General features: G+C 33.4%; 1 protein-coding gene across 6 annotated transcripts in view; it reads right to left on the reverse strand.

Moving 5' to 3' along the window:
• The window catches only part of LOC123702005 (oxysterol-binding protein-related protein 3-like), a 62,692-nt gene that overhangs the window by 20,158 nt on the left and 14,832 nt on the right, over positions 1-27,702 (reverse strand). For 3 of the 6 annotated variants that reach the window (XM_045649640.1, XM_045649641.1, XM_045649639.1), the window contains exons 3-11: positions 19,603-19,759; positions 18,279-18,411; positions 17,462-17,682; positions 16,889-16,986; positions 11,526-11,618; positions 10,562-10,683; positions 8,895-9,029; positions 8,195-8,276; positions 7,276-7,311 (exon numbers count right to left, since the gene is read on the reverse strand). In XM_045649640.1, the coding sequence (XP_045505596.1) occupies positions 7,276-7,311; positions 8,195-8,276; positions 8,895-9,029; positions 10,562-10,683; positions 11,526-11,618; positions 16,889-16,986; positions 17,462-17,682; positions 18,279-18,411; positions 19,603-19,759 (1,077 nt within the window). Of the gene's footprint in view, positions 1-7,275; positions 7,312-8,194; positions 8,277-8,894; positions 9,030-10,561; positions 10,684-11,525; positions 11,619-13,226; positions 14,361-16,888; positions 16,987-17,461; positions 17,683-18,278; positions 18,412-19,602; positions 19,760-27,702 lie in introns of those variants that run through there. The other 3 variants (XM_045649642.1, XM_045649637.1, XM_045649638.1) reach the window with 3 other exon arrangements.

Here is a 27,702-nt window from a genome sequence, read left to right on the forward strand (position 1 = left end):
AAGACCGACATCCGCGCGGACGGAGTCGCGGGCGGAAGCTAGTACTAAATAAATGTCTCTAAACCTATATAATTTAGTAGTGAATATTATATTATTTAAAGATACCTTTGACCAGACATAGATCTTGTTTTTATCTGGTCTAGTAGTGTAGTAGGTATTTATTAGTTTAATAAAATATTACTAACTAATTGGACCTATTTTTAATAAAATATACTCGTCGATTCCTTGTAGCATATGATTACCTATCATTTTAAGGTTAGGGAATAGGTTATTTTATTTGTAATATTAAATACCTAAAAAGGGATGTAGTATGAATTAAAATTTATAAAATACCTAAATGACACAGTTAACTACAGTTTAATATGTTCATAAAGTACCTTATTGAGACAATCCTACCTCTTTTGAAGTAAATTCATTATTATGAAAGTAAATATATGTAATGAAAAATATATTTTTCATTAATTTGAATTCCCGCGCAATCTGACCGAAACATCAAAACAGTAATTTATAATTCTATGTTTGAGTCTAATCTGTGGTAAAGAAAACTTGAAGGTAATCTATGGATCTCACAAAAAGCGCTCGTCATTGTGGATAAAATTACTATTGATCCTTTATTGTGATTTAATTAAGAAACGACACAATTATAAACATTAAATGTTGTTTCTTTATTTACAGGTACGATCTTGTGTTAATACTAAATGTGAAATTCAACTAATGAATACTAAATGTGAACTATGTAAACTAATTACAATAAAACTTTATTTACAGAGAAACTCAATTGTGTTTTGTGTCGCCCAAAACTTGGGAAAATACCTTATAAAACAACATTTATTGTAAGAAGATGGAAAAATTAAAATTTATGTTCCAAGTAAAACCAACAACAGATGGAAAGTCAAACTTTATTGCCATAACCTCAATTGCCACGCAAGATGACAAAGTCTACTTAATCCCTGAAGAATATCAAACAATATCGTTTCATAAACATATCTTAGCCTCGAAAAGCTTCACCACTGTGAAAAATACATTAAAAAAACGATATCAAACCAGAAATGTTTGGATAAAAACTACAGAGGATATTTTAAAAACATATGTTGATGAGGACGGCAACATGATTTTCCAGGACCAATTTCTAGAGGAAAGTACCCAAGAACAATTATCTTTTGAGAGTAAAAAGTATTCTGAAGATCCTGTAATAAAAATTTTAGAAAAATTAGTTGAAGATCAACAGAACAAAGAAAAACAAAGTGTAAAAAAGTTAGCCGAGAGATTTGTTATTGAAAAGTTTGACGGAAGAAACTCAAGTGCATATGAGTGGATGAATGTATTTGAAAAAGAATGTACAAGGTTTGACATAATAAAAGATGAAGAAAAAATTGAAATCTTCCGACTATTTTTAGAAAAATCATGCACTGATTGGTATTCTTCCATGATGATAAAGTTAAGTCTACACTCCGAATGGTCAAAATGGAAATCAAGTTTCTTGCAAACTTATGCCAATAAAGGTTGGACATCTAGCAAGTATGCTTTATCGTTCAAGTATCAATCAGGATCTTTACTAGAGTATGCAGTGAAAAAGGAAAAACTTTTACTCGAGATAAGGAAAACAATGGATGAAGGCACCCTAATTGATATAATTGCTGCAGGCTTACCAGATTTTATAACAGATAAAATTAACAAAGAAGAAATTTTACATACAAGCAATTTATTCAATGAACTAGGCAAATTAGAACATCTGGTCACAAAGAAAAAAAATATCTTCAAGAAAAAAGAGGATTTAAAGCCAATTAAAGAAAAATGCAGTATATGTGAAAAATTAAAAAAAGGCATACGCTTTCATTCAGAAGATTCCTGTTGGTTTAAACAAAAGACAAATATTGAAAAGGATAAAAAGCAAATAAAACTTATAAACAATTCAGAATTAGAATGTGAATTACAGTGTGAAGACCAAAAAAACTAATAGTGCCGCCATTGATCAAAATAAAATTAGTACTCAATGAAAATATTGAAGTATTCGGAATCTATGACTCGGGGTCTAATGTCTCATTGATAAACTCAAAATTATTAAAGATAAAGAATGAGGATACCGGTCTCTCCAACAAGACAAATTTAAAAACGATTAATGGCGTTAAGAAGGCAAATGGAATAATTACTCTTGATGTTGGCATATTTGATTTGAAAAAAAAAATGAATGTTTTTGTAATAGACAAAGAAAATTTTGATTATGATTTTTTAGTGGGACTAGACTGCATAAAGGAATTTTATCTAGTTCAAAATGAAAACTTGGAAATTAGCCAGAAAATACCAATACAAAGAAATGAAATTGTTTCTAAGGAATCAAATAAAAGAAATACGGATTTTAAGAAAATAAAATCCGAAAATTTAGTAAACTTCAACGAAGACTTCAGTGAAGAAAACTTCAAAATTTGTATTAACCATCTGGACTATCTGGAAAAGGCTTTGATTGATGAATTAATATCCAAAAATAAAACAGTGTTCGCAAAGGACAAATATGACATAGGAAAGGTAACTGATTATGAAGCACACATTGATCTGCTAGTAGAAAAATATTGCAGTAAAAGGCCATACCGTTGCACAATGGAAGACAAAAAAGAAATTGAGAACCAGGTAGCAAAATTATTAGAAAAAAATATTATAGAAGAATCATATAGCCCATTCGCAGCACCAGTCACATTAGCATTTAAAAGAGATGAAAACAAACGATCAAGATTGTGCATAGATTTTCGTGACTTAAATAAAATAGTGGTACCTCAATCACAGCCATTTCCTCTTATTGAGGACCTCATAATAAAAACAAGAGATTGCAATTATTTTTCAACTCTTGACTTAAATTCAGCATTTTGGTCTATACCTTTGCGTGTTTCAGATAGACACAAAACTGCATTTGTGACACAAGAAGGTCACTATCAATGGACCTGCTTACCATTCGGATTGAAAACTTCTCCAGCCATCTTCCAGAGGATAATGTGTAATATAATACGGAAGCACAAGCTCACAGAGTTTACGGTATGTTTCATTGATGATATTTTGCTATTCTCAAAATCTTTCTCGGATCATGTCAGGCACCTAAAACAACTATTTCAAGCAATTAAAAGTGAAGGTTTAAAACTAAAATTCTCTAAATGCACGTTTGCAACAGACTCAGTTAAATACTTGGGTCATGTAATACAGAATAACTCAGTCAGGCCACTGAAAGATAACTTAGTATCAATAAAAGATTTTCCAACCCCAAAAACTCAAAAAAATGTGAGGCAATTCTTGGGGAAAATAAATTTCTACCATAAGTATGTGCCAAATATAGCAATAAAATTAGAACCATTACATAACCTTTTGAGAAAAGGACAACCTTTTAACTGGACGAAATCGTGCCAAAAAACATTTGAAGAAATGAAACAAATATTGTGTTCTCAACCAATATTAACAATCTTTGACCCAAACTTACCTATTCACATATACACAGATGCCAGTATACTAGGAGTGGGAGCTGTCCTAAAACAACCACAAGAAAACAGCGAAGAGAAACCAGTAGCATACTTCTCAAAGAAATTGAATCAAGTACAAAAAAGAAAGAAAGCTGTTTATCTGGAATGTCTTGCAATTAAAGAATGTGTAAAATATTGGCAACATCTATTGATAGGTAGGAAATTTATTGTCTTTTCCGATCACAAGCCACTGGAGAATATGAACATAAGGTCAAGAACAGACGAAGAATTAGGTGATCTGTCATACTATTTATCACAATATGATTTCCAAATTAAATATTCTCCTGGAAAATACAACACTGAAGCTGATTGCCTGAGTAGGAATCCAGTCCTCGAACCCCATGAAAACCAAGATGAACAGTTAAAAATAGTTAACACAATAACACTAGAAGACATCTTAAAAGATCAAATAAAAAATGAATATATACAGTGCAGAAAAGATAAGTTACAAATAAGGAACAATGTTTACTACAAGAAAGTAAACAAAAAAGAGAAAATAATTATATCGGAGAAATTCAGCTTAGAATTTATGAAAAATGTCCATACAGATCTTGGTCACATAGGAATTAAACAGATGCAAAGAATGATTAGCTCAGTGTATACAGCAGAAAACATGTCAAAAAATATAAAAAGTATCTGTGAAAATTGTATAGTATGTTTAAAAAATAAATCAAGAGGACAAAATAAATATGGATTGATGTCCCACTTGGGTCCTGCTACAAAACCTTTTCAGATATGCTCTATTGATACCATTGGGGGTTTTGGAGGTTCTAGATCAACAAAGAGATACTTACACCTGCTATCAGACCACTTTACTAGGTATGCATATATTTTAACATCAAGCACTCAAAACGCAAATGATTTCATCAAACTGATAAGAAACTGTGCAGAAACAGATGAGATTGAATTGATACTCTCAGACCAGTACCCAGGTATCAATTCAAAGGAGTTCAAGAATTTTTTGGACGAAAAGAATATTTTATTAATTTTTACTGCAGTGAACTCTCCTTTCTCAAATGGCATAAATGAAAGACTAAACCAAACGCTAGTCAATAGAATCAGGTGCCGGATAAATGAATGTGAAACAAAAATAGCTTGGTCAACTATAGCCCACAACTGTGTAAAAAATTACAACGAAACAGAACACACTGTTACAGGGTATGCTCCAAAATACCTACTCTATGGCACAGATGTGACAATTTTACCAAATGAGCTGAAGCAGGAGAAGACAGAATACAATTTGTTCCAGGCTAGGAAAAAAGCTCTTGAAAATACAATCAGATCACATGATTACAACAAGACAATTTATGATAAAAATCGCAGACATATAGACTTCAAAATTGGTGATACCGTTTTTGTGGAGAATGGAAACAGACTTAATAGGAAGAAGCTTGATGTATTAAAACTTGGGCCCTACAAAATTTTAGAAAAAATATCAAAGTCAATTTACAGGATAAACACGGATCATAGGAAGTCAGAGTCAAATTTTTTCCACATCTCGAAACTAACGCCAGCCCCTGGCTGCACTTGAAGAGTATGTATGTTAAGCTCATTATTTTCTCTTTGGGAGGGAGATGTAATGAAAAATATATTTTTCATTAATTTGAATTCCCGCGCAATCTGACCGAAACATCAAAACAGTAATTTATAATTCTATGTTTGAGTCTAATCTGTGGTAAAGAAAACTTGAAGGTAATCTATGGATCTCACAAAAAGCGCTCGTCATTGTGGATAAAATTACTATTGATCCTTTATTGTGATTTAATTAAGAAACGACACAATTATAAACATTAAATGTTGTTTCTTTATTTACAGGTACGATCTTGTGTTAATACTAAATGTGAAATTCAACTAATGAATACTAAATGTGAACTATGTAAACTAATTACAATAAAACTTTATTTACAGAGAAACTCAATTGTGTTTTGTGTCGCCCAAAACTTGGGAAAATACCTTATATATATATTCTTCACATCGATTAAGAAATTTTCCTAATAATAAAATCAATGAACATAATTGTTCCATGCTCATGCATCTTATGTTTCTATTTGATAAATAAAAAAGTACGTGACTTTAAAAACCTTTACTAATGTTTTATATACAATGCATAAAATAAATCATTGGAATGAAGCTTTAATGTGAATGCATTTGATAATCTATACATAAAGAGAAAAGGTTTGTATGTTTGTATGGTTTTCACGCATAAACTACTGAACCGATTATAATGAAATTTAGCACACATATAGAGGGTAACTTGGATTAACACATAGGATAGGTTTTATTCCGGAAATCCCTCGGGAACGGTAACTATACGGGTTTTCCTTTGAAAACGCGGGCGAAGACGCGGGCGTAAAGCTAGTCATGTAATAAATTAAAATGTATTAAAGATATCTTCTATTTACAGACTAAATATATTATATATAAATAAACATTAACTAAAATATATCCATTTATTACTATTACAAACTGTTTGGAATACTGATAGATATATTTTTATTATTAACTAGTAGTCCGCCCCGGCTTCGCCCGTGGTACATATTTCGCAATAAAAGGTAGCCTATGTCCTTTCTGGGGTATCAAAATATCTTCATACCAAATTTCATGCAAATTGGTTCAGTAGTTTAGGCGTGATTGAGTAACAGACAGACAGACAGACAGAGTTACTTTCGCATTTATAATATTATAGTATGGATTATAGTTTAGATATATTAATTTTAGATATATTACTAATATTATGTATTTTTAAAAATTCGATATTATCTATTATAAATAATCCTGTATTATATAAATTTAACGATGGAAACATATTCTTTTTAGTCTACTGATATAACCTACTATAAATACTTCGCAATTATTTACATTAACTAAACCAAATGTCTACAAACGTCGAATAAACTTTACTCACTCTCACAATCTTGATATTCTCTTAGAAATTTCATAACACACAAGAAGACAGTCCTTCCATAAGGCACTATAATTCCATCACTATCACTAGACATTATTTTGGACAAAATTTATTCAAAATATACTCATAAAAACTGATTTTATTTTAATTTTTTTTTATAAAAACTGAATCCTTTCGATATAAAACTTTAACTAATTTCCTTCGAGAACAAAATCGTATTGATTTATTATTTGCTACAATACAGACAAAAATAAACTCTATTTTCTAGTGTATAAGAATTATATTTCAATAGCTTTTATAAGAGGTTATATTGAGATAATCAACAGATCCATCTTATCTTTGATAACGCGGAAACTGTAGAGATTTACTTTGAACGTCATTAAAATTCAAAATAATATGTGTTACAAATCGTATAGTAAGCTACTAGGTGGATAACCCTTTTAGTGATTGAAATTGGAAAATAGTGCATTTAGTATAAATATTTTATAGCGTTGTAATATAATTATGATAAAAAAAGATGTGAAGATTTTTAAACAATATAGATCATATTGGAAAAACAGTTGTAAAAAAAGTTGTACGTATTGCATAAGCCCATAGTTTGCGTATTATACTTGTATTTGCGATATTTTTAGGCTGTATTAATAACCTTAAACGCACTTAATAAGAATTGAATAATGTGTTAAAATATTATATTAACATATTAATATCTAATAATCATAAAAATCAATTTAAGAGATTTGATATTCATATTTCAACGACATATTTCTTATGTATGATTTCATGTCCTTGAAAACTAAAGCATGCGCGAAACCACTTCGCTGTGTATGAGGTGTGAAAAACCGAGAAAATGTAAATAAAATAAAACCTTACGAACTAAAGTGGACGCCAGAAAAGTAGATAGAAACGCTGGAATTAAAGATAGAAAATTATTCATTAGTTATTTTCATTTATCGTCACTTAAATAACATGCACATCTAATATTTTATATATTTCATGTACTAATGTCAGTAAGCATTATTGTTACATAGCAACCATGCTACCGTGCATGAGACGCCATTTTGTGTCAACAACAAGATGGCGGACTTACCCATTTCGTACAATCCTTGACGGCACAATTCCCAACATTAAAGTCTACATTAAAACACAAACACGTCTAGGTAGAGTTTAATTTGAAAAACAAATAAATAAATTTTAAAAATAAATAAAAACAAATAGGTAATAACATGATCTAACACTAGGACTTGCACACATCTTGACAAGTTGATTTTGTGGTGCTTTGAACATCCAACGTTTAAACTAGAAAACAAACACGCAGTCACACTCATGTTGTGGGTTGTAAAAGTTTATTTTATGGAATTGTGGGTATACAAAAAAATAAATATTTTGTAAGAAATAGGATCTATTACTTTTATAACCCACGGAAATAAAGAATGGACTAAGAACCATATAAACAACATCACATTGAGCACAATTTGAAACTACTATATACTCAAAGGAAAATAAGTATAGAAGCATTATTTATTTTTAAATATCCAAATTACAGACGCATTTAGACATTTAACTATTCATAACTGTAGAAAAAAAAATATCTGGCCTATACCAGTCTCTTTCGTATAGGTATCTTTCATTTACTACTGAAACAAGCTTAGATCATAGCTTTAAATAAGAATTATTTTACATATATAGTTAATTATATCCATTCTCCACACCGATTAAACACAAAAGCGTCTACACATTTATATACAACACGGACGAACACACAGACAATCTATTTTATATAAATATTTACCTATAGGCAGAGACGCGGCGGAATTGGGTACAGAAGACGAAACTCCTCCAGGGGAAGGGGGGGCTGTTAATGTTGATAAGGCCTGGAATATGGAAAAATAAATTATTTTACATTTTCCGTTTATCTGTGGGAAAAGTAAGAAGAAAATAAATAAGGTATTTAAATAAGGTAATTAAAGTATTTAATGTAAAAAAATCCAAATTATCAAACTCGGAAATAGAATAAAACATAATAAAAAGAAACAAGCAGCGAAAGACAATTAAAGTATTAAAGTTTTTAATAAAGCGTGCCAAATTAGAAAGAAAAAGTCGCTTAGCTATTGATTATGAAAGAAAAGGGTTTTTTTTACGTCTATAAGTATTTAACTACCTCCAGAACTACAACATAAAACACAAAAAGACATGTTTTAATATTAGGCGACCATTACAACTATAAAACTTGAATCTTCGTCAGTCGACTAGAAATAAAAGAAAATGACTTAAAACGGCTTCTCACGTACCTGCAGCAGGAGCAGTTTTGGACCTTTAATTGGCTCCTTAATTGTGATGTGTAAAGGCAAGCAGGGGCAATTTAGAGAACAACAGAAATTGCTCCGACCTCAGACCAACCGAGATTGTTCCAATATTGCCCCTGCGGCAGGTTCGTGAGTAGCCAGCCTTATTAATGAATGGCATTGTATTTAATACCTTTAGAAACTCACCATATGAGAACTAGATGGGTCTATATAATGCTGTCCCATCTCAACGGAAGTGCATTTGCTGTTTGATTTCTTTTTCCGTAAGCCGAATTTGCGTCTGTCCTTTTTGACGTTCGGCGAAGCGCCCTCTATTGAAACCTTTAATAAAATAAACAAATCATTTTTTTTGTATAATATTTTTGTATAATATTTTTGTATAATATTTTTCATTTCATTCTTTTTGTATAATACATATTTTAAAATACAAAGATTATTATCAACGATAAGGTTCAAATAAGAATGTCTATAAAACCCACTTTTAATATCAACTACAGTGAAAATAACATTGGTTTTATAAATTTATAAAGAATAGAAAAAATTCGATCACGAGGCGGGACTCGAACCCGCATCCTTCGCGCCATTCCGGGGCGGATGCCTAACCAACTCAGCCACTCGTGACCCGCCCGAGTAATCGAATTTATTCTATCCTTTCAGTTTTATGTGTCTAAAGGGACACACCGCGCGCCATCTATTGAGATGATTTAACAACCATCACAACCAATATGAAGCACTTTTCAGTGAATACAATATTGTAACGATGGAACACGACCTTTTCTTGAATTTATATTGTATATTATGTTCCATCGTTACAATATTGTATTCACTGAAAAGTGCTTCATATTGGTTGTGATGGTTGTTAAATCATCTCAATAGATGGCGCGCGGTGTGTCCCTTTAGACACATAAAACTGAAAGGATAGAATAAATTCGATTACTCGGGCGGGTCACGAGTGGCTGAGTTGGTTAGGCATCCGCCCCGGAATGGCGCGAAGGATGCGGGTTCGAGTCCCGCCTCGTGATCGAATTTTTTCTATTCTTTATAAATTTATATTTATAAAGCATTTGAATGCCATAAAAACCAAAAAAATATAACATTGGTTTTGCAAGCGAAAATAGTCCCTATAGACTAATCTATAGGTACTTTACGATAAGAAATCGTACTACTACACTTACTCAAATATATCTTATTGTTGTCAACAGTTTATATAAATTATAACTTAATCTATGGTCAATAAAAACAAATTAATCTGGATTATTTAAAAATGAAAAGAATATATTAACTTTTAAATTTAGAACATCCTTTCAACGATCACAACACATCGACTTCCACTGGAGCAATTTTGTTCATCTGAAAAATATGTTTATTTTTGTATGGTAAAACTTTATTTAAAAGTCATCTATGGTTCATTTGATATAGTACTGTTAATATAAACATTTAGCCCAAAAATCTGCGAAAAGATGATAGAAATTATGAAAATAAATAAAAAGATAACAATTCTCTTCATTCAAACCACTATGAATGTAATAAAATAATGAAATTATACAAAAATTTCATGATTTGAGAATAATAAATCACTATAATTTCTCATGAAAACAAACAAATTTCACTTTCACACACACACACAAAACTCACCCACAGACACACACACACACGATTTACTTCTAGTAATATCCACAAATTCAAATTGAATTCATATTCCATTTCAATTCAATTCAAATTCTATTCAAATACAATTCATTTTGCAGAAGTCCAGCGTATCAAGTCTGGAAGGTTCTATATTCACCAATAACGACCAGTTCACACACACACACACACGATATCCTTCTAGAAGCTTCCATCGAAGTACTCACATCAGTATCATGGTGCGTCTGCTGCTGCAGCTCGAGCGTATCCAATAGCCGCTGCAACTGCTGCACTGATAGTTGCGCTTGTCCGAGCTCCCGGGACACATTGTCGAGGGGCCCACCTGATTCTGGAATCGACTTTATTGCTTAGAAATAGAGTTCAATTTTCAATGGCTATTGTATACGTAATAATAAATGCAAGGCGGGTTATTGATAGTTGTGTGGTAGTTAGTACGTTAGGACTGTTAGGAGTTAGGAAAAATGAAGGGTAGTGTTGCATTTTTTGCTATTTTGTATGTAAATTGTAATTTCGTATTTAGGTATGTAATGTTTTTTGTTGTGTGTTCTCTGTGGTGGTGATAGTTTACATAATTCTTATGTTCAGTTGTGTTACTATAATTTATTGCTATAAATGTAGTATCAGAGTAGTATAGTCTGTTTGAGTAAATACAAAAAATGGAGTTATAGCGGGGATGTGCATGCAGTTATTCTTATTAAAGCAAAAAGAACATTCTCAACACAAGTTACAGTTTAATTGCATGTCAGGTGGAAAAGCAGTCAATGTATTATAAACTTTATTTTAAACAATTTATTAAATGTTAAGCAGTAACTTTTTAGAGAAGTACAATCTGTTTTTTCCATAATTTCTAATCATTAAACCACAAAGTTGTTGTAAGTTTTTCAAGCAAGCAAGCGAAATTTAAAATTCTCCATCCCTGAATTGATTACTAGTGATCTATCAACGCACAGCCCAAACCTTACCGCATTTTTTTGATCAGTCGTATTTCTCAAATGTGCGTCAAATTAATATTATGTATTAGTTGAAAGCAATTTGGGTATTTGGAAAAATTATTGGGTGGTAGTTTTATCTATAAGTTTAGAAAAGTGCGTCTGTAAAATTAGTAAGCATTTTGGGCATTTGAAATAATAATTGCCTGGGCAACATTTAGCGATAAATTTGGAATTTTACCTATAATCCAGCTAGCCAATCTGCCCCCAGGCGTGCCTGAGACGAAGCTGGCCTGCGGTCCCCGCAGCGGCCCTGACGTGGGACTTACCAGCCCTGGGACAGAATATCGGGGTGAAGGAGCGGGGGACATTGAAAACTGATCGAAGTTTCTACATTTTATAATAATATTTGGGTTCTTTTTTGTATACGGTCTAAAAGATTTTCTAATTTTCTTAATTTGTTGGGTGTTATGTAACGTGGGTTACATTTTGAAGGTAAGTTGATCAAAAATGTTTTATACGTAAGGTTACGGACCTAAATAAAATCGAATTGATGATAATATTTCTAAGATTAATACAATGATAATTTGGGAAATTACTGTTTTTAAGCGCTGAAATATAAGACTACAAATAGCCCGTCATAATATCAATGACATGACCAATCATAAATATTGATATTATTATGTCATAAATACATGTCATAATATTAATGATCATCATAATCACTGATAGCCAATGATAAATTTGAAAGCCCTTATCTTGATTCCTTAATCTATGACTCAGTTTTCAATGTCCGGTAAACATCTTCACAACGCATTTTGTTTTAAAAACTTAACATATGTATTACTGACTGTTTTATAATCCAAGTAGGGAAACTGGTAATTATAATATTTAAACGAAATGCGATATGTTTAGGATAAAATCGTGCATAAATGTTCATAAAGGGGTATTCATTCAAATGTATAAAGGAATTCAAAATTGGTAGATAATTATCGAGGAGATTAATTGTTGAACCAATTGATATACTTTTTCATGTAATTAAATATTTATATGTATTTAACTATGAAAATGTATTATGACATGTCGAAAAACCTAAGTCTATAAAAGCGAAGCTTACTAAAATAGTAACCATGCTTTTTAATGATTCAACAATCACATTACTAACGCTACAAAACCTTTTAAGAATAGATTCATGTAGAGGTGCCAAAACTTTACTGTGCGAAAGAGATATCGATACATAATCGCAGCCGTGTAAGCGAGATAGCCATAGTTTTGTTACTATCGAATCGATTCTTAAATTATTTATTTTCTAACTAGACTAATTTTATACTTTAGAGACTAATTTTCTTATATAATTGAAGTCTAAAGGGAGTTACAGGTATTTATTATTATAGTTACGCAGAGTACATACATGCTACAAATATTTCAAATTATGCTTAAATAGGTCTACTCTATAGGTTTCTAATATGTATAACTTTATTAACGTAGGGACAATATAAAGCGGTAAGGGATTCGAATTAGAAGTCCTACTTTTAAAGTGACTACAGAAAATGTTGAATATTTTTGTAAAATGTTTTCTTTTCTATAAATGTAAATCTCAGTTCCTTAAAAAACATTATGGTTTATGTATCATATTGTGTTAAATTGTATAACATTGTACGACATTACATTGTTTTGAGTGTAAATGAGATATACAAAATTGTTTGACCCTTGGATCATAATGTTCACTTATCTGTTTATTTTCAATGTCATAATTATTAACATAAATACAATAAATAATAAGGATTAGTTATAACCAATCAAATTCTATTTAAACGGAGAATATATTATCGAATACTACTTTTATATAATAAAAAGAAAATACTAGGCACTAAAACTAATTCTAGGGTTAATTCTTATAATTTCTACAAAGGAACTAACTGAATCTTATAAGAAGACTAACCAGAGGAATAGGAAGGATCACTGGAACATCTGTAGATCGTATTAAGATCTTCGCTTTTCTTACGACCCCGATCGATATCACATATAGACGCACATTTACTTGGCTTAAACTTCTGACTAACGAATAACTGGTACACCTTAAAATCCGGCCCATTTTTAGTCCTAATCCTCTTATAAATTTTCTCAGTTTGCGACTGTTTAGATACCTTAAATGATGGCGATAGTAAAGATATTTCTTTGATCAAATCGTTTCTTACTTTGGTCGATTTCATTCTATCATGTTTAACCTTTTTCGATGCCATGTTCTGTGAGCCTTCATAATTATCCGGCTTCAGAATTCTAAAGTTCTGTGAGCTATCGCTTTTGGCTAACATGAATTTCACTATGGTGTTCATAGCACAGTCCCTTGTACAAATCTGTCGATACCAATTTTGGTTGGACACGGCCTTGTCAGATCTTATTATGTCTTCGTCACTCGACTGACTGGCATACGACGTTGTTTGAGCACTGCTCGTATAAAAGATAGATTCTATCTTATCTTTTTTTACAATTTCTTTTTTGACATTAGCTTCATTTGTACTTTCTGGAACATTTTCAGTTTGCAATTCAACGTTTTTAAATATGATACGGGATGCGCTCGTCGCTTTGTCGCTTATAATTTGTTTTACAATGTTACTCGTATTCGTTGTTGTTTCTTTGACATCTTTAATAACTTTGCAGTGAGTTTCGTCGCATTGAGTTTCGATGTCTTCAACGTTTTTACTGTTGCTACTCTCGTTATAAATTTTTCCTAGCAAACTCAAACCTTGTATTTTACCAGAGTTCAATACAGTTTTTTCATGCTTCTTTCTCAGTTTTAAATAAAACGCGTTTATATCTTTATGCATGGTTGGTAGGTTTTTGGACAGTAGTGACAAATTTTCTAATAGGAGTAATATGAATTTCTCGTCAATAGCTCGAGGTTGTCTTTCAAAGATAGCCATTTCTTCGGGATAGTTGCTGGGTGAGGGACATGGCGAAGCATCATTCGGATTTGTTTGTGACGACTTTTTCCTCGTTTGGAAATTTCCTACTAAACCTTTTAAAGATAAAAGATAACAAGATTGCGAATCGTCAAATTCTACGGCGTTTAAAGATTCCGGACTATTTCTCTCAATTTGCTTATGTTCTTCAACTATTATAGAACTTTTACTTTCATGATCTTTTCTGTATGCCTTAGATGTTGCACCACTACTGCTTAGATGTGGTTTGAATGTAAGTCTTTCTGTATAATCTATGTTATCTTCAGTGCTACTTAAATAGGGCTTAAGTTCTATATGATCTTGAGGAGGAATATTTAGTGTATCGGCTATGGGATGTACTATTTCTGATTGTAATTTAGCTTTAAATAATTTACTAGAATCTGAGTTGGTTTCAACATACTTCGGGAACCAAGAATTATTTATAACATTCTCACTGTTCGGTCTAAAGAATGGTTCTACATTTGTTTCTTTTTGCTGTTTGCGAATACAAATATTATTTGTTTTATCCATACAATTTGTTTTATCTATAATAATGGGTTCTGACATGTTAATGGTATTAAATGTTTCTTTTAAATGTTGATCAATCTCTTTTTTAATAATTTCACTATTTACCTTGATTTTGTCACTCTTTTCAATATTATCACTAGCATCATTCTTTCTCTTTTTATCTTTAGAGAAAATTGTCGTTATTTTATCGAGTACGTCCTTTAAGTATAATTGGCCAGGATCAACGCCTTTGCCTGTATTCACGTTTTCTTCAATAAACTCTTTAGTTGTAATGCACCTAGAAACTTTCTTTTGGACACTCTCAGTTTGGACATCGCATAACGGTTGCACATTATTTTTGGAATCTTCTGGAGATATACTTGACTCTGTCATACTGTGGCTACTGTGCAGTAAATCTAGATAAGCATTTAGAAATTCTTTAGCCACAGTTGCAGGCATGGACGTGTCGCTTATTAAATGGTGAATTGTATCTTGTATTTTGGCCAATTCGTTTGAAGAGTTCGAATCACACGGATCGTTTTCAGCCGGTTTATTTAAATCTTTTTGAAGAGACAGTTTGTCTATGTTATCTATAAGTCGTTTTGTTATTTTAATGTCTCTCTCTTTATTTTTACTGCTACGTACTGTTTCGCAGATGTATACAGTACTTTTAAGCATACGTTCCAATTCTTGTATTTGTCGGTCTTTATCATTGCTTTCGTTAAATTTTGATATTTGCTTCACCGACTTGTTGAAATTTTTATTTGAATTGTAAACGGGTATTTTGGATGCTATTTCTTTAGGTTTGATTCCTTGATACTGAGTTTCTTTTGTGACACTTTGAATATTGTAGCTGGATAAATTTTCATCCTTCGTAAAGTGTTTGTTCGATTGCCTATCTATTGATTTGGCTGGCATTATTTCTTGTCTAAATTCATCAATAGAAGTATTTTTCAACCAATATTCCAATAAACATCTGAAGAGAATTTTGATAGGATGTACATCGGTTGGGACCAATTTAATATCGTATAGTTCTTTGACTATTTGATGAATATAATTCTTTATGCTGTCATCACCATTGATAATAGGATTCGATGAAGGTATCGTCTCTAAAACAGAGGTTATTAGCTTCTCTGTTATGAAATCATACTCGTATAAAGTCATGGCATCTTGTAAAGATTTGTTTTCTTTGTTTTCGTTGTTTATTTGGGCTTGAAAGTTCTTTTTCACAGGCCCATGTATATGGGCGCCTTCTAGTATATTTTTGATACTTTTCACCGTTGGATATTTGCCCAATAACATGCACCTACTCAATGGTCTTTTGAGTTTCGGTTCGATTAATTGATTTCTGTATTTGACAAGATTAGTGCATTTGTTGCTTTTGCGCATGAGCGATTCGGGCGCTTTATTTTGTTTCTTATTGAAAAAGAAGAAAGCGGGCATTGTGCTCGTATCATTTTTAGGTGTTTTAGTACATTTTGTTGGACTATTATTAATTTCAATTTTACACGGACTGTTGAACGGTATAGTTTTAACTTGAGAGTTGAGCGAGTACTTGCATAGCAAAGAAGACTGTAGTCTCATAGATTTAGCGTCCAATTCAGAACTGTTCATTTGTTTTTCCGTATCCGTAGTGTAAAGGGACAATATTGGTGATGTATCGTCTTTAGAATCATTATTTTTATTTCGTGCTATACAATTCATGGAGCATAAACTTTGATGTTTCATGTAATCTCCGATATTTATATCACAAGGTTTTGCTGTAATAGTTTTTATATTTAGCGGAATTAGGATATTAGCATCTGGAATAGGATTGGTCCGGGGCGATATGGAAATTGGACAAATAATAGTTTTTATGAACGGTGCGCTCTTATTAGTTTCTTCTATTGGCGAGAGTAATTCATAACTTGACGTACCTTTGGAAAGGGATTGAGGAAAGTGGATATAAATTAATTTAGAATATTGAAACTATATTTCATTAGAAAATACCTAGTCTCAAGATTCAAGACTTTGGAAAAATTAATTGGATTTTAAGGAACGAAAATACGTAAAAAAAAAAATATGTAGTTCTAATATTATTACGAAATTCTTTCAACTATTAGTTTGCACTATATTCCTGACTTTTTAATATTATAATAGATTAATCTTAACTTACGTGACGAAGTATCTGTTGGCGGCAGATCTTCTAACGGCGCGTGTATTTTGGGCACAGACTCTCGCGCACCGAATGTTAACAAATGCTGCCTGTATAACCTATAATGGTATGGAAGAATGGTTATTAATCTAGAATTGTATGGTTATAGTTCTCAGTTCTGGATAGTTGGATAGCTAAGCTGAATTTTTTTTTTAAGTTGTGTATTCAAATATCGTCAATTATAATTTACTGAAATAATTTCTTTCTCAATCGCTGTTTCCATAGGTGTTTTCTTGAGAAGTATGTAAAACTATTAGTCACGGTCAAGAGTGTATCGCGTTAAGAAAATATTGAGTCATCTGTTTTACTACAGGGTACGGGTATATTCACCGAAAAATATAAATTCAATTATTGTAATTAAGTTGATGGAAACAAATTGTTTTAAATCACAAAAAAAAAAAAAAAACGGAATAGACTACCTACAGTTATGTCATACGGATTTAATGTAATTTAGCAACAACGGATCGTGGCCTATCTAATGAATGCGTGTATATGTGTGTGTGTGTGTGTGTGTGTGTGTGTGACGTCACCCACCTGTGTGCCGTGAGCACGGCCAGCCAAGTGCGGAACACGTCGGGCGTCTTGGCCCTCAAGTGGTATATGAACTCGTCCGCGTCTATGTCTATGCGGCGACGACGGGCCTTCGCCGATATCACTGAGAGACCCACGTCTACGGACCCGTGGAGTCGGCCCCGGGCCACGTCGGTTGGGGACCGCGCGTATACTAGTATACCGGCGTCGACCACGAAGAAACGCTAAATAAAATGACATAAATAATGTTAAAAAATGCACTCTTAAAAGTGTCGTTATTTCGGTAACACTCTATAGTCTATAGAGTGTCATTATTGCACGAACTCTGTATAGTGATCTTATTTAAACGAAATACGCTCATTAGAGTCATTAGATAGATGACTGAGAGACCCACGTCTACGGAACCGTGGAGTCGACCCCGAGCCACGTCGGTTGGGGACCGCGCGTATACTAGTATACCAGCGTCCACCACGAAGAAACGCTAAAAAGATAGCATATAACACAATAACATAATGACACTCTACAGTGAAATAATGACTAATTATTATCGAGTCATTATTTCACTGTAGAGTGTCATTATTTCGGAAAAACTCTATAGATTATTACTATTTCACGAACAGAAAAACGAACGAAAATTAGAGAAGTTCAACAACGAACACATGAAGAAAATTAGACAAATTTACAGGTAACATTTTATGGACAAACTAGATATTTTAACAAAATTATTCTGAAAAATGTAGTATTTTGATAATCTCTCGCTATTCTAACAAATCGAATAAGTACACAATTTCCATACAATACCCTAATTTACAATATGTACCTTGTGCCATCCTTTAAGCGGCCACTTCCTCTTCTTATGCAAGTACCCGTTGAACACTTCAGGCCGCTTTTCGAATCGCTGGCCGTCTTTTAACCCCTCTAGCACCTCCCACTCGCTGCCGCGGCGACGACTTCTGTAATGGGAAAATAGTTGGAGATCAATGTTTTTAGGTTCATCATCATCATCATCATCATCATTATCAGCCTATATTTGTCCACTGCTGGACAGTCTCAGTCAGTGTTTTTAGGGTACACTACGTAAAATAACAAGGTAACTTTGCTGATTGTTTGACCACGTTTCCACATTTCATGTGACTATAAGACATAATATTACCAATGATAACCAATTTGTTTGAGAAATTTTTAATCCTGTCATGTGTTCGACTTTTTTCTATTCTTAAAAAAATCTCATATATAAGGCATTCGAATGCTATAAAATTAAAACTTTATATCAAAACCATTTTTTTCTAATTCTCATGTAATTGTTAACAGAACACATTGCGAATTTGGCATTTACACTTAACAGATAAAATAAAAATAAATAATTTTTTATTATTATTGTATTAATGAGTCATTCTTCATATCTCTGGCTTTTAATATAAATGAAAAGATAGATACCAATTCTGTTATGTGTAACAACATTATCACCAACTGAATCTTAATCATATACAAATAATCAATATCTTCCTATTATAACTATTGATACGACAAATCCGAAAAGATTACGTACTGCCCCCCTAGCCAAGTGGCTTTCTGTTAGCGTAGCGTTCAATAGAATAGACTACGAATGTATGAGATTGACGTAAGCTGTAGATACGTTCAATAGAATAGACTACGAATGTATGAGATTGACGTAAGCTGTAGATACGTTTATCTACAGCTTACGTCAATCTCATACATTCGTAGTCTATTCTATTGAACGCTACGCTAACAGAAAGCCACTTGGCTAGGGGGGCTGAGCTTGACTCGCCAATATTGCTTTCCGAATTTAGTCTACTCTGCTGAAGTCCAATTTATGTATCCACAACACACCTTTGGAACTGCGTGTCAGTTGAAATCACATATTTTATCCCACATACTTCCACCTTCTATTCTTATAAAGCTATAGTACAATTCAAACTTAATGGCAGCTCGGAACATCGTACGATCCGATGCGCAGAAAACAATTTTTGGTATTAGCGTTGGACGTGCGCACCCGCACTCGCACCTGCACCTAACTTCCGAACCGCTATTAAGTTTGAATCGAACTATAATCATTATTCGACAATATACCTTGCGACATTTTCCCTTGCAGCAACTTCGTATAACCATCACATTATACTCACCCCCTAGTCTTCCCAGCTCTAGGTGGAGGGGGTAACGGCCTCACAGACCGCTCCCCACTGTCCGCGGACAGTGATGCCGTTTCGCCGGAGCAGTCCGAGTCGGACGGCGCCCGTCGCAACGCTGCAGCCCGCCCTGCAGCACCTCGGCGTCTCTCCCCTGGAAATAACGTAACAATGCTATAAAAAGCAATGGTGGTAAATGTTAAAACTATTATGACGATTCAAAAATGCTTCTAGAAGAAGTCTTATTGATTAATAAATGTTTGAGTTTGAATGGCGACTTAAGGTCTCAGCACACATATGGGATCGGAAAGGGATCGTAACCGTAACGCCTTTCGCCTCGCTGTCAACCAGGCGTCAACCTACCGTATGCACGTGACGAAAGCGTATCAGCAGCGCCTGTACGTCAACTCGACTACGGCTAGGCGACACCGGCGTTACGCCTAAAAACGGTAAGTACGGCAAGTCGTAGCAGGCAGAGACGTAAGCGCGGGACGGAGAGACGTAAGCGCGGGGACGGAGAGACGTAAGCGCGGGGACGATGAGCCGTTAGCGCTGGAATTGCCAGTTCGGAGCCTGTTCGAGGGGAGGCGATTACGTTACTATTCCGATTAGTGTGCGTTGCAGTAGGGAGTTTAATACAAACCATTCTGAACGGCTCGAGGCGATACGGTTACGATCCCTTTCCGATCCCATATGTGTGCTGAGACCCTTAATTGTGAGGACCTCGTATTTCAAATCGATAAGTCAAGGGTTCGAAACCAGGCAAGCGTGTAGGAAATAAATTGATTTATCTATATGTTGATAACATCACCACTGCTCGAAATGGTTAAAGAAAATATCGTGAGAAAACCGGCATGTCGAAGAATCAAAATGTTGTGAATTATGGCTCATAGAAGTCCTGTGTCCCAGCAGTGGGAATATAATGGCCTGTTGATTATGATGATGTCATAAGTAAAAAGGTGTAGATAGGTTACCAACACAACGTTTGTACATCAAAAACAGCACACTAACGCACACACTATTACACGTCAGAGTGAGATGGCATGATTCATCTATAGTGAGCGAGAAAGAGACAACTGAAGTAAATAATAAGCCTACCTACACCTTTTAACTGCTAACATCATTGGGTAAAACTACAACGCTACGATAAATATCCACTGATATACAGTTTAAACTAGTTCAGGAGCGGGGTAATTATTTAATTATGTACTCAAACATTCTACTATGAAGAAATAATAAATATAAGATAGGGAAAACTGACACAAACTGACTGGGTGACATAACAACGCACAGCCCAAGCAACGAGGATTTGAAATTTGAAATTTAGAAATTTGCTTCATATTAAAGGGAGGTATTAGTACAGAACTGAAACGAAAAAAAAAAAATTCCTCCGGGATTTTTGAAAATTAAATTTCTGTGGAAAGGAAAAACGGTTTGTATGGTCTGTAACGAATAAAATTTAGATCGAAACAACACAAATCAATTCCGATTATTCGCATGGCGTTTACGATACCACAGATTGCAAAGACAGACTAAACTAAATGGGCTTATGACAGCTCATGTTGGAAGTACAGAATGTACTACGTAAACATTATACAATTTTACATAACTTGTAGGTTTTTATAATATAGTATTTATAGTCAAGCAAAACGAGAAGTCTTCTTGTACGACCATAAGACCTTTAACAGTCGGATCGTTCATACAGTGGAGTCTATTTATGGTAATTATTACATGAAATTCAGGCATCCAAAATATACATTTACAAAAGTTTGACTTCACTACATAGTAGCATAGTATAAAACAAGTTCACTTTCTCTGTCTCTATGTCCGTTTGTATGCTTAAATCTTTCAAACTACTCAACGGATTTTGATGCGGTTTTTTTAATAGATAGAGTGATTCAAGAGGAAGGTTTTAGTATATAATTTATTAGGTTTTCGTCAAAGCGGGCGAAGCCGCGGGCGGTAAGCTAGTAGTAATACATAATGCAAAGCTGAGTGGGAAAGATAATTCAGTGTATTTTTTAACTTTGTCCTCACAAAGTTATCGTCAACGTGGATAACAGATAATAACTCAAGGAATAAAGGGACTTCTTGCAACAAGCTGACCCTTATTGGATCCCCACTATATTGAATTTTGGCAGAATATCATTCAGTTATTGAATGCTCATAGGCGACATATTTCACCATCTGTGACGTATCATATTATATCCCGGTCTCCCTGCTCCCAAAATTATATTACTTTGGCATTCCTATCACTTTCAAACGACTTCAAAAAAAGATGGAGCCAAGAACTGACTACAAGACTGTGTGAACGTATTTTGATCATTTTTTTAATTCGAAACCTGGTGCTTCTCGTCTTCCATTTAAATTAGTGACAAAAAGGAGAGTGAAATTAAATTTGGTCTAGTTCTGACAAACTATTATGTTCTGTCTATTCCATACATATATTGCAGTAGCTATATAATCTGCACGCAAAAATCGCATAACGTCATGACGCGCACACCTAATCCCCGAGACAATGCCAGGCATCCGCGAATCGTTACACTTGAAGGTTGCAACCTCGACAAATGACGGACGGTAGAGCCCCGAACAGGTGAAGTACCTATATGAATTATAATATGAAGTATATGTAGCTTAATGTTTTATTATGTTATATTGTGTGCACCTATTTGTAAGTCAGTCTTGAATACACCTTATAACCGAACGGTTGTTTCATTTGAACTCCAAGCCTCTATCCATACTTCATGGCGACCCTAGCCAGTTCCTAGAAAAATGATAGCGCGACGCCGGACACCGGGCGAAAAGTGCAGAGTAGCCGCATGCCAGTGTGCCTTATGGCACTAGTTTTAATCAAAATGATTATTATGACGACAACGTCCAAAACGCGAAATAGTATTTCGCAAATAAATTAGCATCGAAAAACCAAAATGAAAACGAGAGATAAAAGAGAACATAAGGAAATCAAAATTGGCCATAAAAGGTGAGAAGAATGCGTCTACGGGTGTCAGCAGCAGGCAGGCGCGATCCTGAACGTGAGAAGCAGCAGTTTAAAGTGGGTGCCCCCTTTCCCCCAAATAAATTAAATATACCTGTGTAATCTAAAATATGGTGCGGTTTGCGTCGTGGTGTGAAATTGTGATCTATGAGGTTTAAGTGTGAAAAATAGTGCAGTTAAAAGTAAAAATATAATTAATCTATAATAAATAAATTTTAAAACAAAAGAACATTGGACCTATAAAATATATTTTAAATTAATCGTGTTTAAAAATGTAATAAACAGTTCGTGGAAGTCCAGTCGACATGCGATACGCTATGAAGCGTCAGCAGAATGCTATCGTAGCGTATGTAACTGTGCTTCGAATTAGATAGAATTAATTTTAAGTGAATGAAATAATATGATACTACTTGGTTTGTATTGAGTCTATTTAGTTTGTATCTTTAACTTTAGGGTAAGATGTTAGTTTGTTATGGCCGATTTAATACTTAAAAATTATGATAAATTAAAAGAAATTAGGCGATATCTTATACAGAAAGGGCAAAGTAGATATAAATGTACTGTTACGCCTCAGAAGTTGCGTGAGGCTGAAGAATTGTTTAAAGATTGTGAATTAATATTTTCTAATTTAAGTTTTAGTAAAGGTGAAACTGAAATAGTTACAGAAACTTACAGTAAGTTTAGATTATTGTTTTCTGAAGTGTTAGAATTGTGTAAGGCTCCTAAACAAAAATTGTTCAAAATGGATTTTGATTTAAAAACTGCATGTGGTTTAATACCAGTTTTAGACGATAAGGAAAATACAACGAAACAATTGATTGATGCTGTGGAAATGTATGCTGACATGCTAAATAGTGCGGGTCAGTCCTTATTAATTAAATTTATTTTAAAAGGTAGATTATCTGAAAATGCTAAGCTACGGGTGAACAGTGATTATATGACTGTTACGGATATGTTACAGGATTTTCGTAGGAAATTACTGACTTCAAAATCTTTTACTGCTATACAGGATCAGATACGATCCTTGAACCAAGGTTTTAAGTCTATCGACGAATACGGTACACAACTTGAAAAACTTTTAACTGATTTAAATATTGCACAGGCTGATGGTGACGTAACTAAAATGAACGTGTTGAAACCGATTAATGAAAAAATGGTTGTAAAAAAATTTGCAGATGGCTTGAAAAACGAGAAGGTCAGTACTATCATTACAGCGCGAAACTACTCATCGCTGAAGGATGCAATCCAGGCTGCGAAGGACGAGTCTAGATCGTCTACATCCAGGCCAGCCGAGGTAATGAAGATGGCTTCTACAAGAGGTACGTACTATAATAATCGTTCGTATTTTCGGGGACAGGGCAGAGGCCAACCCCGTGGTCAAGGGCATTACACTTATAATAGCAACTGGGGTAAATATCAAAATAATTATAATAATAATTATCGAAGCAACGCGCCCAGATATCAAGGGTATTCGAGGCCTTTTCAATATACTCCGCGCGGTAGAGGTCATTATAACCGCCGTGGATATGCCAGGCGGGGAGTAAATAATCGTGGGAATTTGTTTACCATCCCCCAAAATGCCAATGCTCAGGCTTCTTGCAATTCGGAACAAAGTAAATCTAAAGAAAGCATGAACCAGTTTTTTCGTGATGAATAATTTTATTTTTGAATGTAAAAGCTCAGCCAAATTCGTAAATTTTTATAGGAATGCACAAAAATATGTTTTATTATTGGATACTGGAGCGTCCATATCTGTTATTAGAGAAGAGGTGTTACCAAAGGGGTCTCAAATCTTTTATAATCAGTTAGAAGTGAATGGAATTGGTGGAAAAATTAAATCACCTGGCTATGTACATTTAGAGATACATGACATTAAAAGAAATAGATTTCAAAATAATTTTTACGTTTTTAAAAACTTACCTATTGCAGTTGATGGTATACTGGGAATTGATTTTATGACTAAATATAATGCAAACATAGATTTAGGGAAAAATTTGTTGACGTTGCAAGTAGAAGATAAATTTTGTACATTACCAATTCACAACAAAGTCGAATACAGTAACTCTTTAGTAATACCTCCTCGAAGTGAAACTATTCATTATGTTTATTTAAACAAGGATATGGAAGGTGATTGTTTTGTGAGTGCGAAAGAGATTAAGAAAGATGTGTTTTTAGCTGGAGCTATTGCTCGACCTAAAAATAAAAGAATCCCTATTAAGATTTTAAATACTGGAGAAGAAGAGGTTAGATTAGACAATTTAGAATTAGATGTTGAATCGCTAAATGACTATAACATTTTAAAATTTAGTTCGTGTGAAAGTAATCATAATAGAGCCAGTACTTTGTTGTCTTTAATTAATTTACAAAATTTGAATAAGGAAGAGAGGGAGTCAATTGAAAAAATATGTACCAAATATTCTGACATTTTCTTCTTACCAGGAGATAAATTAGAAACTACCAATGTCTGTGAACACTCGATAAAATTAAAAAACAACATTAATCCTATTTATACTAAACCGTATAGACTGCCTCAATCTTTAAAACCTGAAGTAAATAATCAAATAAATAAAATGCTTCAGAATGATATAATCGAAGAATCCACTAGTGAATGGTCTAGCCCTATTTTGCTAGTTCCAAAAAAATCTGACGGCACTAAAAAGTGGCGTTTGGTAATTGATTTTAGGAAACTTAATGAAAATATTGTCGATGATAAATTTCCATTGCCTAACATTACTGATATACTGGATTCTTTGTCAGGTTCAATATATTTTACTCATTTAGATTTACAGCAAGGCTATTATCAGGTGAAATTAAATTCTGAGAGCAGAAAGTACACGGCATTTTCAACGAATACAGGACATTACCAATTAAAACGATTACCGATGGGACTTAAAACTTCATGTAGTGCGTTTAGTAGAGTTATGTCGATAGCGATGTCAGGTTTAGCTTTTGAGAAGTGTTTTATTTATTTAGATGATCTGATTATATTTGGACGATCACTGACAATGCATAATCAAAATTTGATAGATGTATTTGAAAGACTAAGAAAGGTAAATTTAAAATTAAACCCAGCTAAGTGTCAATTCCTCAAAAAAGAAATATTATATTTAGGTCATTTAGTCTCAGCAGAAGGAGTGTCTCCTGACCCTGAAAAGACAAAAATTTTAGAAAAATATCCAGTCCCACAAAATGCAGATGAAGTTAAACGGTTTGTTGCTTTCTGTAATTATTATAGGAAATTTGTACCAAATTTTGCGACTATTGTCATACCTTTAAATCGCTTATTAAGAAAGGATGCAACTTTTGTTTGGGATTCTACGTGTCAAAATGCGTTTGATTATTTGAAAACTTCACTAATGACTCCACCGATATTACAATACCCTGATTTTTCTGATTCAAACGAATTCGTTTTACAAACCGATGCGTCTGATATGGCTGTAGGAGCCGTATTATGCAATGGGAATATGAAACCAGTAGCATATGCGAGTAGACCGTTAAATAAAGCCGAAAAAAATTATCCCGTTATTCAGAAAGAATTAACCGCTTTAGTTTGGGCAGTAAAGTATTTTAGGCCCTATCTCTTTGGTAGAAAATTCACAATTATGACAGACCACAAACCATTAATTTATTTATTTGGTGTCAGAGACCCATCTAGTAGACTAATAAAATATCGGTTAATACTTGAGGAATATGATTTTAAAATAGTGTATGTAAGAGGCAAAGACAATGTTATCGCAGATGCATTGTCAAGAGTGGTTATAACATCAGATGAATTAAAGAGTGTGACTGAACAGGTTTTAGCAGTAACAACTAGAGCACAAAAGAGAAGGATGGAAGAGAATAGTGTGAAAGAACAAAGTGCGCTTAATAAAGACCCTGACGCGTGGCCTGATCAACCACGAGTTGTGGAATTATTAAGACAGCCGAGTGATTCTATAGAGATGAAGCTAGTGGAAGGAGATATTATAGAAAAAATTAAGAAAGAAAACATAAAGATAGAACAGAAAGATTGTTTTGTGTATGTCGAGAATAAAATGGTATTATTTGTTGATTTAAGCTTTAGATTGCAATTCTCGCGAGCCGAATTTGCAACTAAGCTTAAAGATTTTTGCGAAAGGATAAAAGTAAAAGAACTATGCATAGTAAAAGATGATAAAAATGAAGAATTTATAAAAGGAATATGTAGTGAGATAAAATCTTTAAAAAAATGGAACGGGCCCCGTATATGTATTTTAAAAGGAGTTGAAAGAATTTTTGATGATAAGGTAAAGCAATTCATACTAAATGACTATCATTTGTTGCCCACAAGTGGACACGCTGGAATGACTAGAATGGCGAATAACATAAAAAGAAAATATTACTGGCCAGGAATTGATTTAGATATTCGTAAATATGTAAGTAAGTGCGCAATGTGTCAAAAAATGAAGCAAAGTAAGTATACTAAACAGCCGTTAAGTATTACTACAACAGCAAAGACAGCGTTCGAGAAAATTTTTCTTGACCTAGTTGGTCCCTTAGATAGAGATGAGTTAGGTAATTGTTATATTTTAACTCTCCAATGTGAGTTAACCAAGTATATAGAGGCATATCCTCTACCTAACAAAGAAGCAGTGACTGTAGCTCATGCTTTAGTAAGTAATTTTATACTTAGATTCGGTGTTCCCAAATCTATAGCTACAGATAGGGGTACGGAATTTGTTTCCCAGGTTATGGAACAAGTGTGTAGTTTATTAAAGATAGAAAAACTGACATCGACAGCGTACCACCATCAATCAATTGGTTCTCTCGAAATAGCTCATAAGCATTTAGGTGTATTTTTAAGAACTTATTGTACGAATAGTAGTTATTCTTGGTCACATTGGCTACCATTTTGGTGTTTTAGTTATAATCGTAGATCCTACATGGTATGTGAGGTTAAACGTTCTCAACACTATTTTCCTATGAAGTTTTATGCAATATTAGGAGATTATATTTACAATAAAGCAAATAAAATCTTAAACATATATTCTATGAATAACTATAAATGTAAAAAAACAGTCACAGAATGGTTACAGAAGTTGTCTTATGAATCCACCGAAAACTTACTAAAGATAAAACTATAA

The sequence above is a fragment of the Colias croceus genome, chromosome 22 (genome assembly GCF_905220415.1).
Source record: "Colias croceus chromosome 22, ilColCroc2.1".
Classification (NCBI taxonomy): Eukaryota; Metazoa; Arthropoda; class Insecta; order Lepidoptera; family Pieridae; genus Colias; species Colias croceus.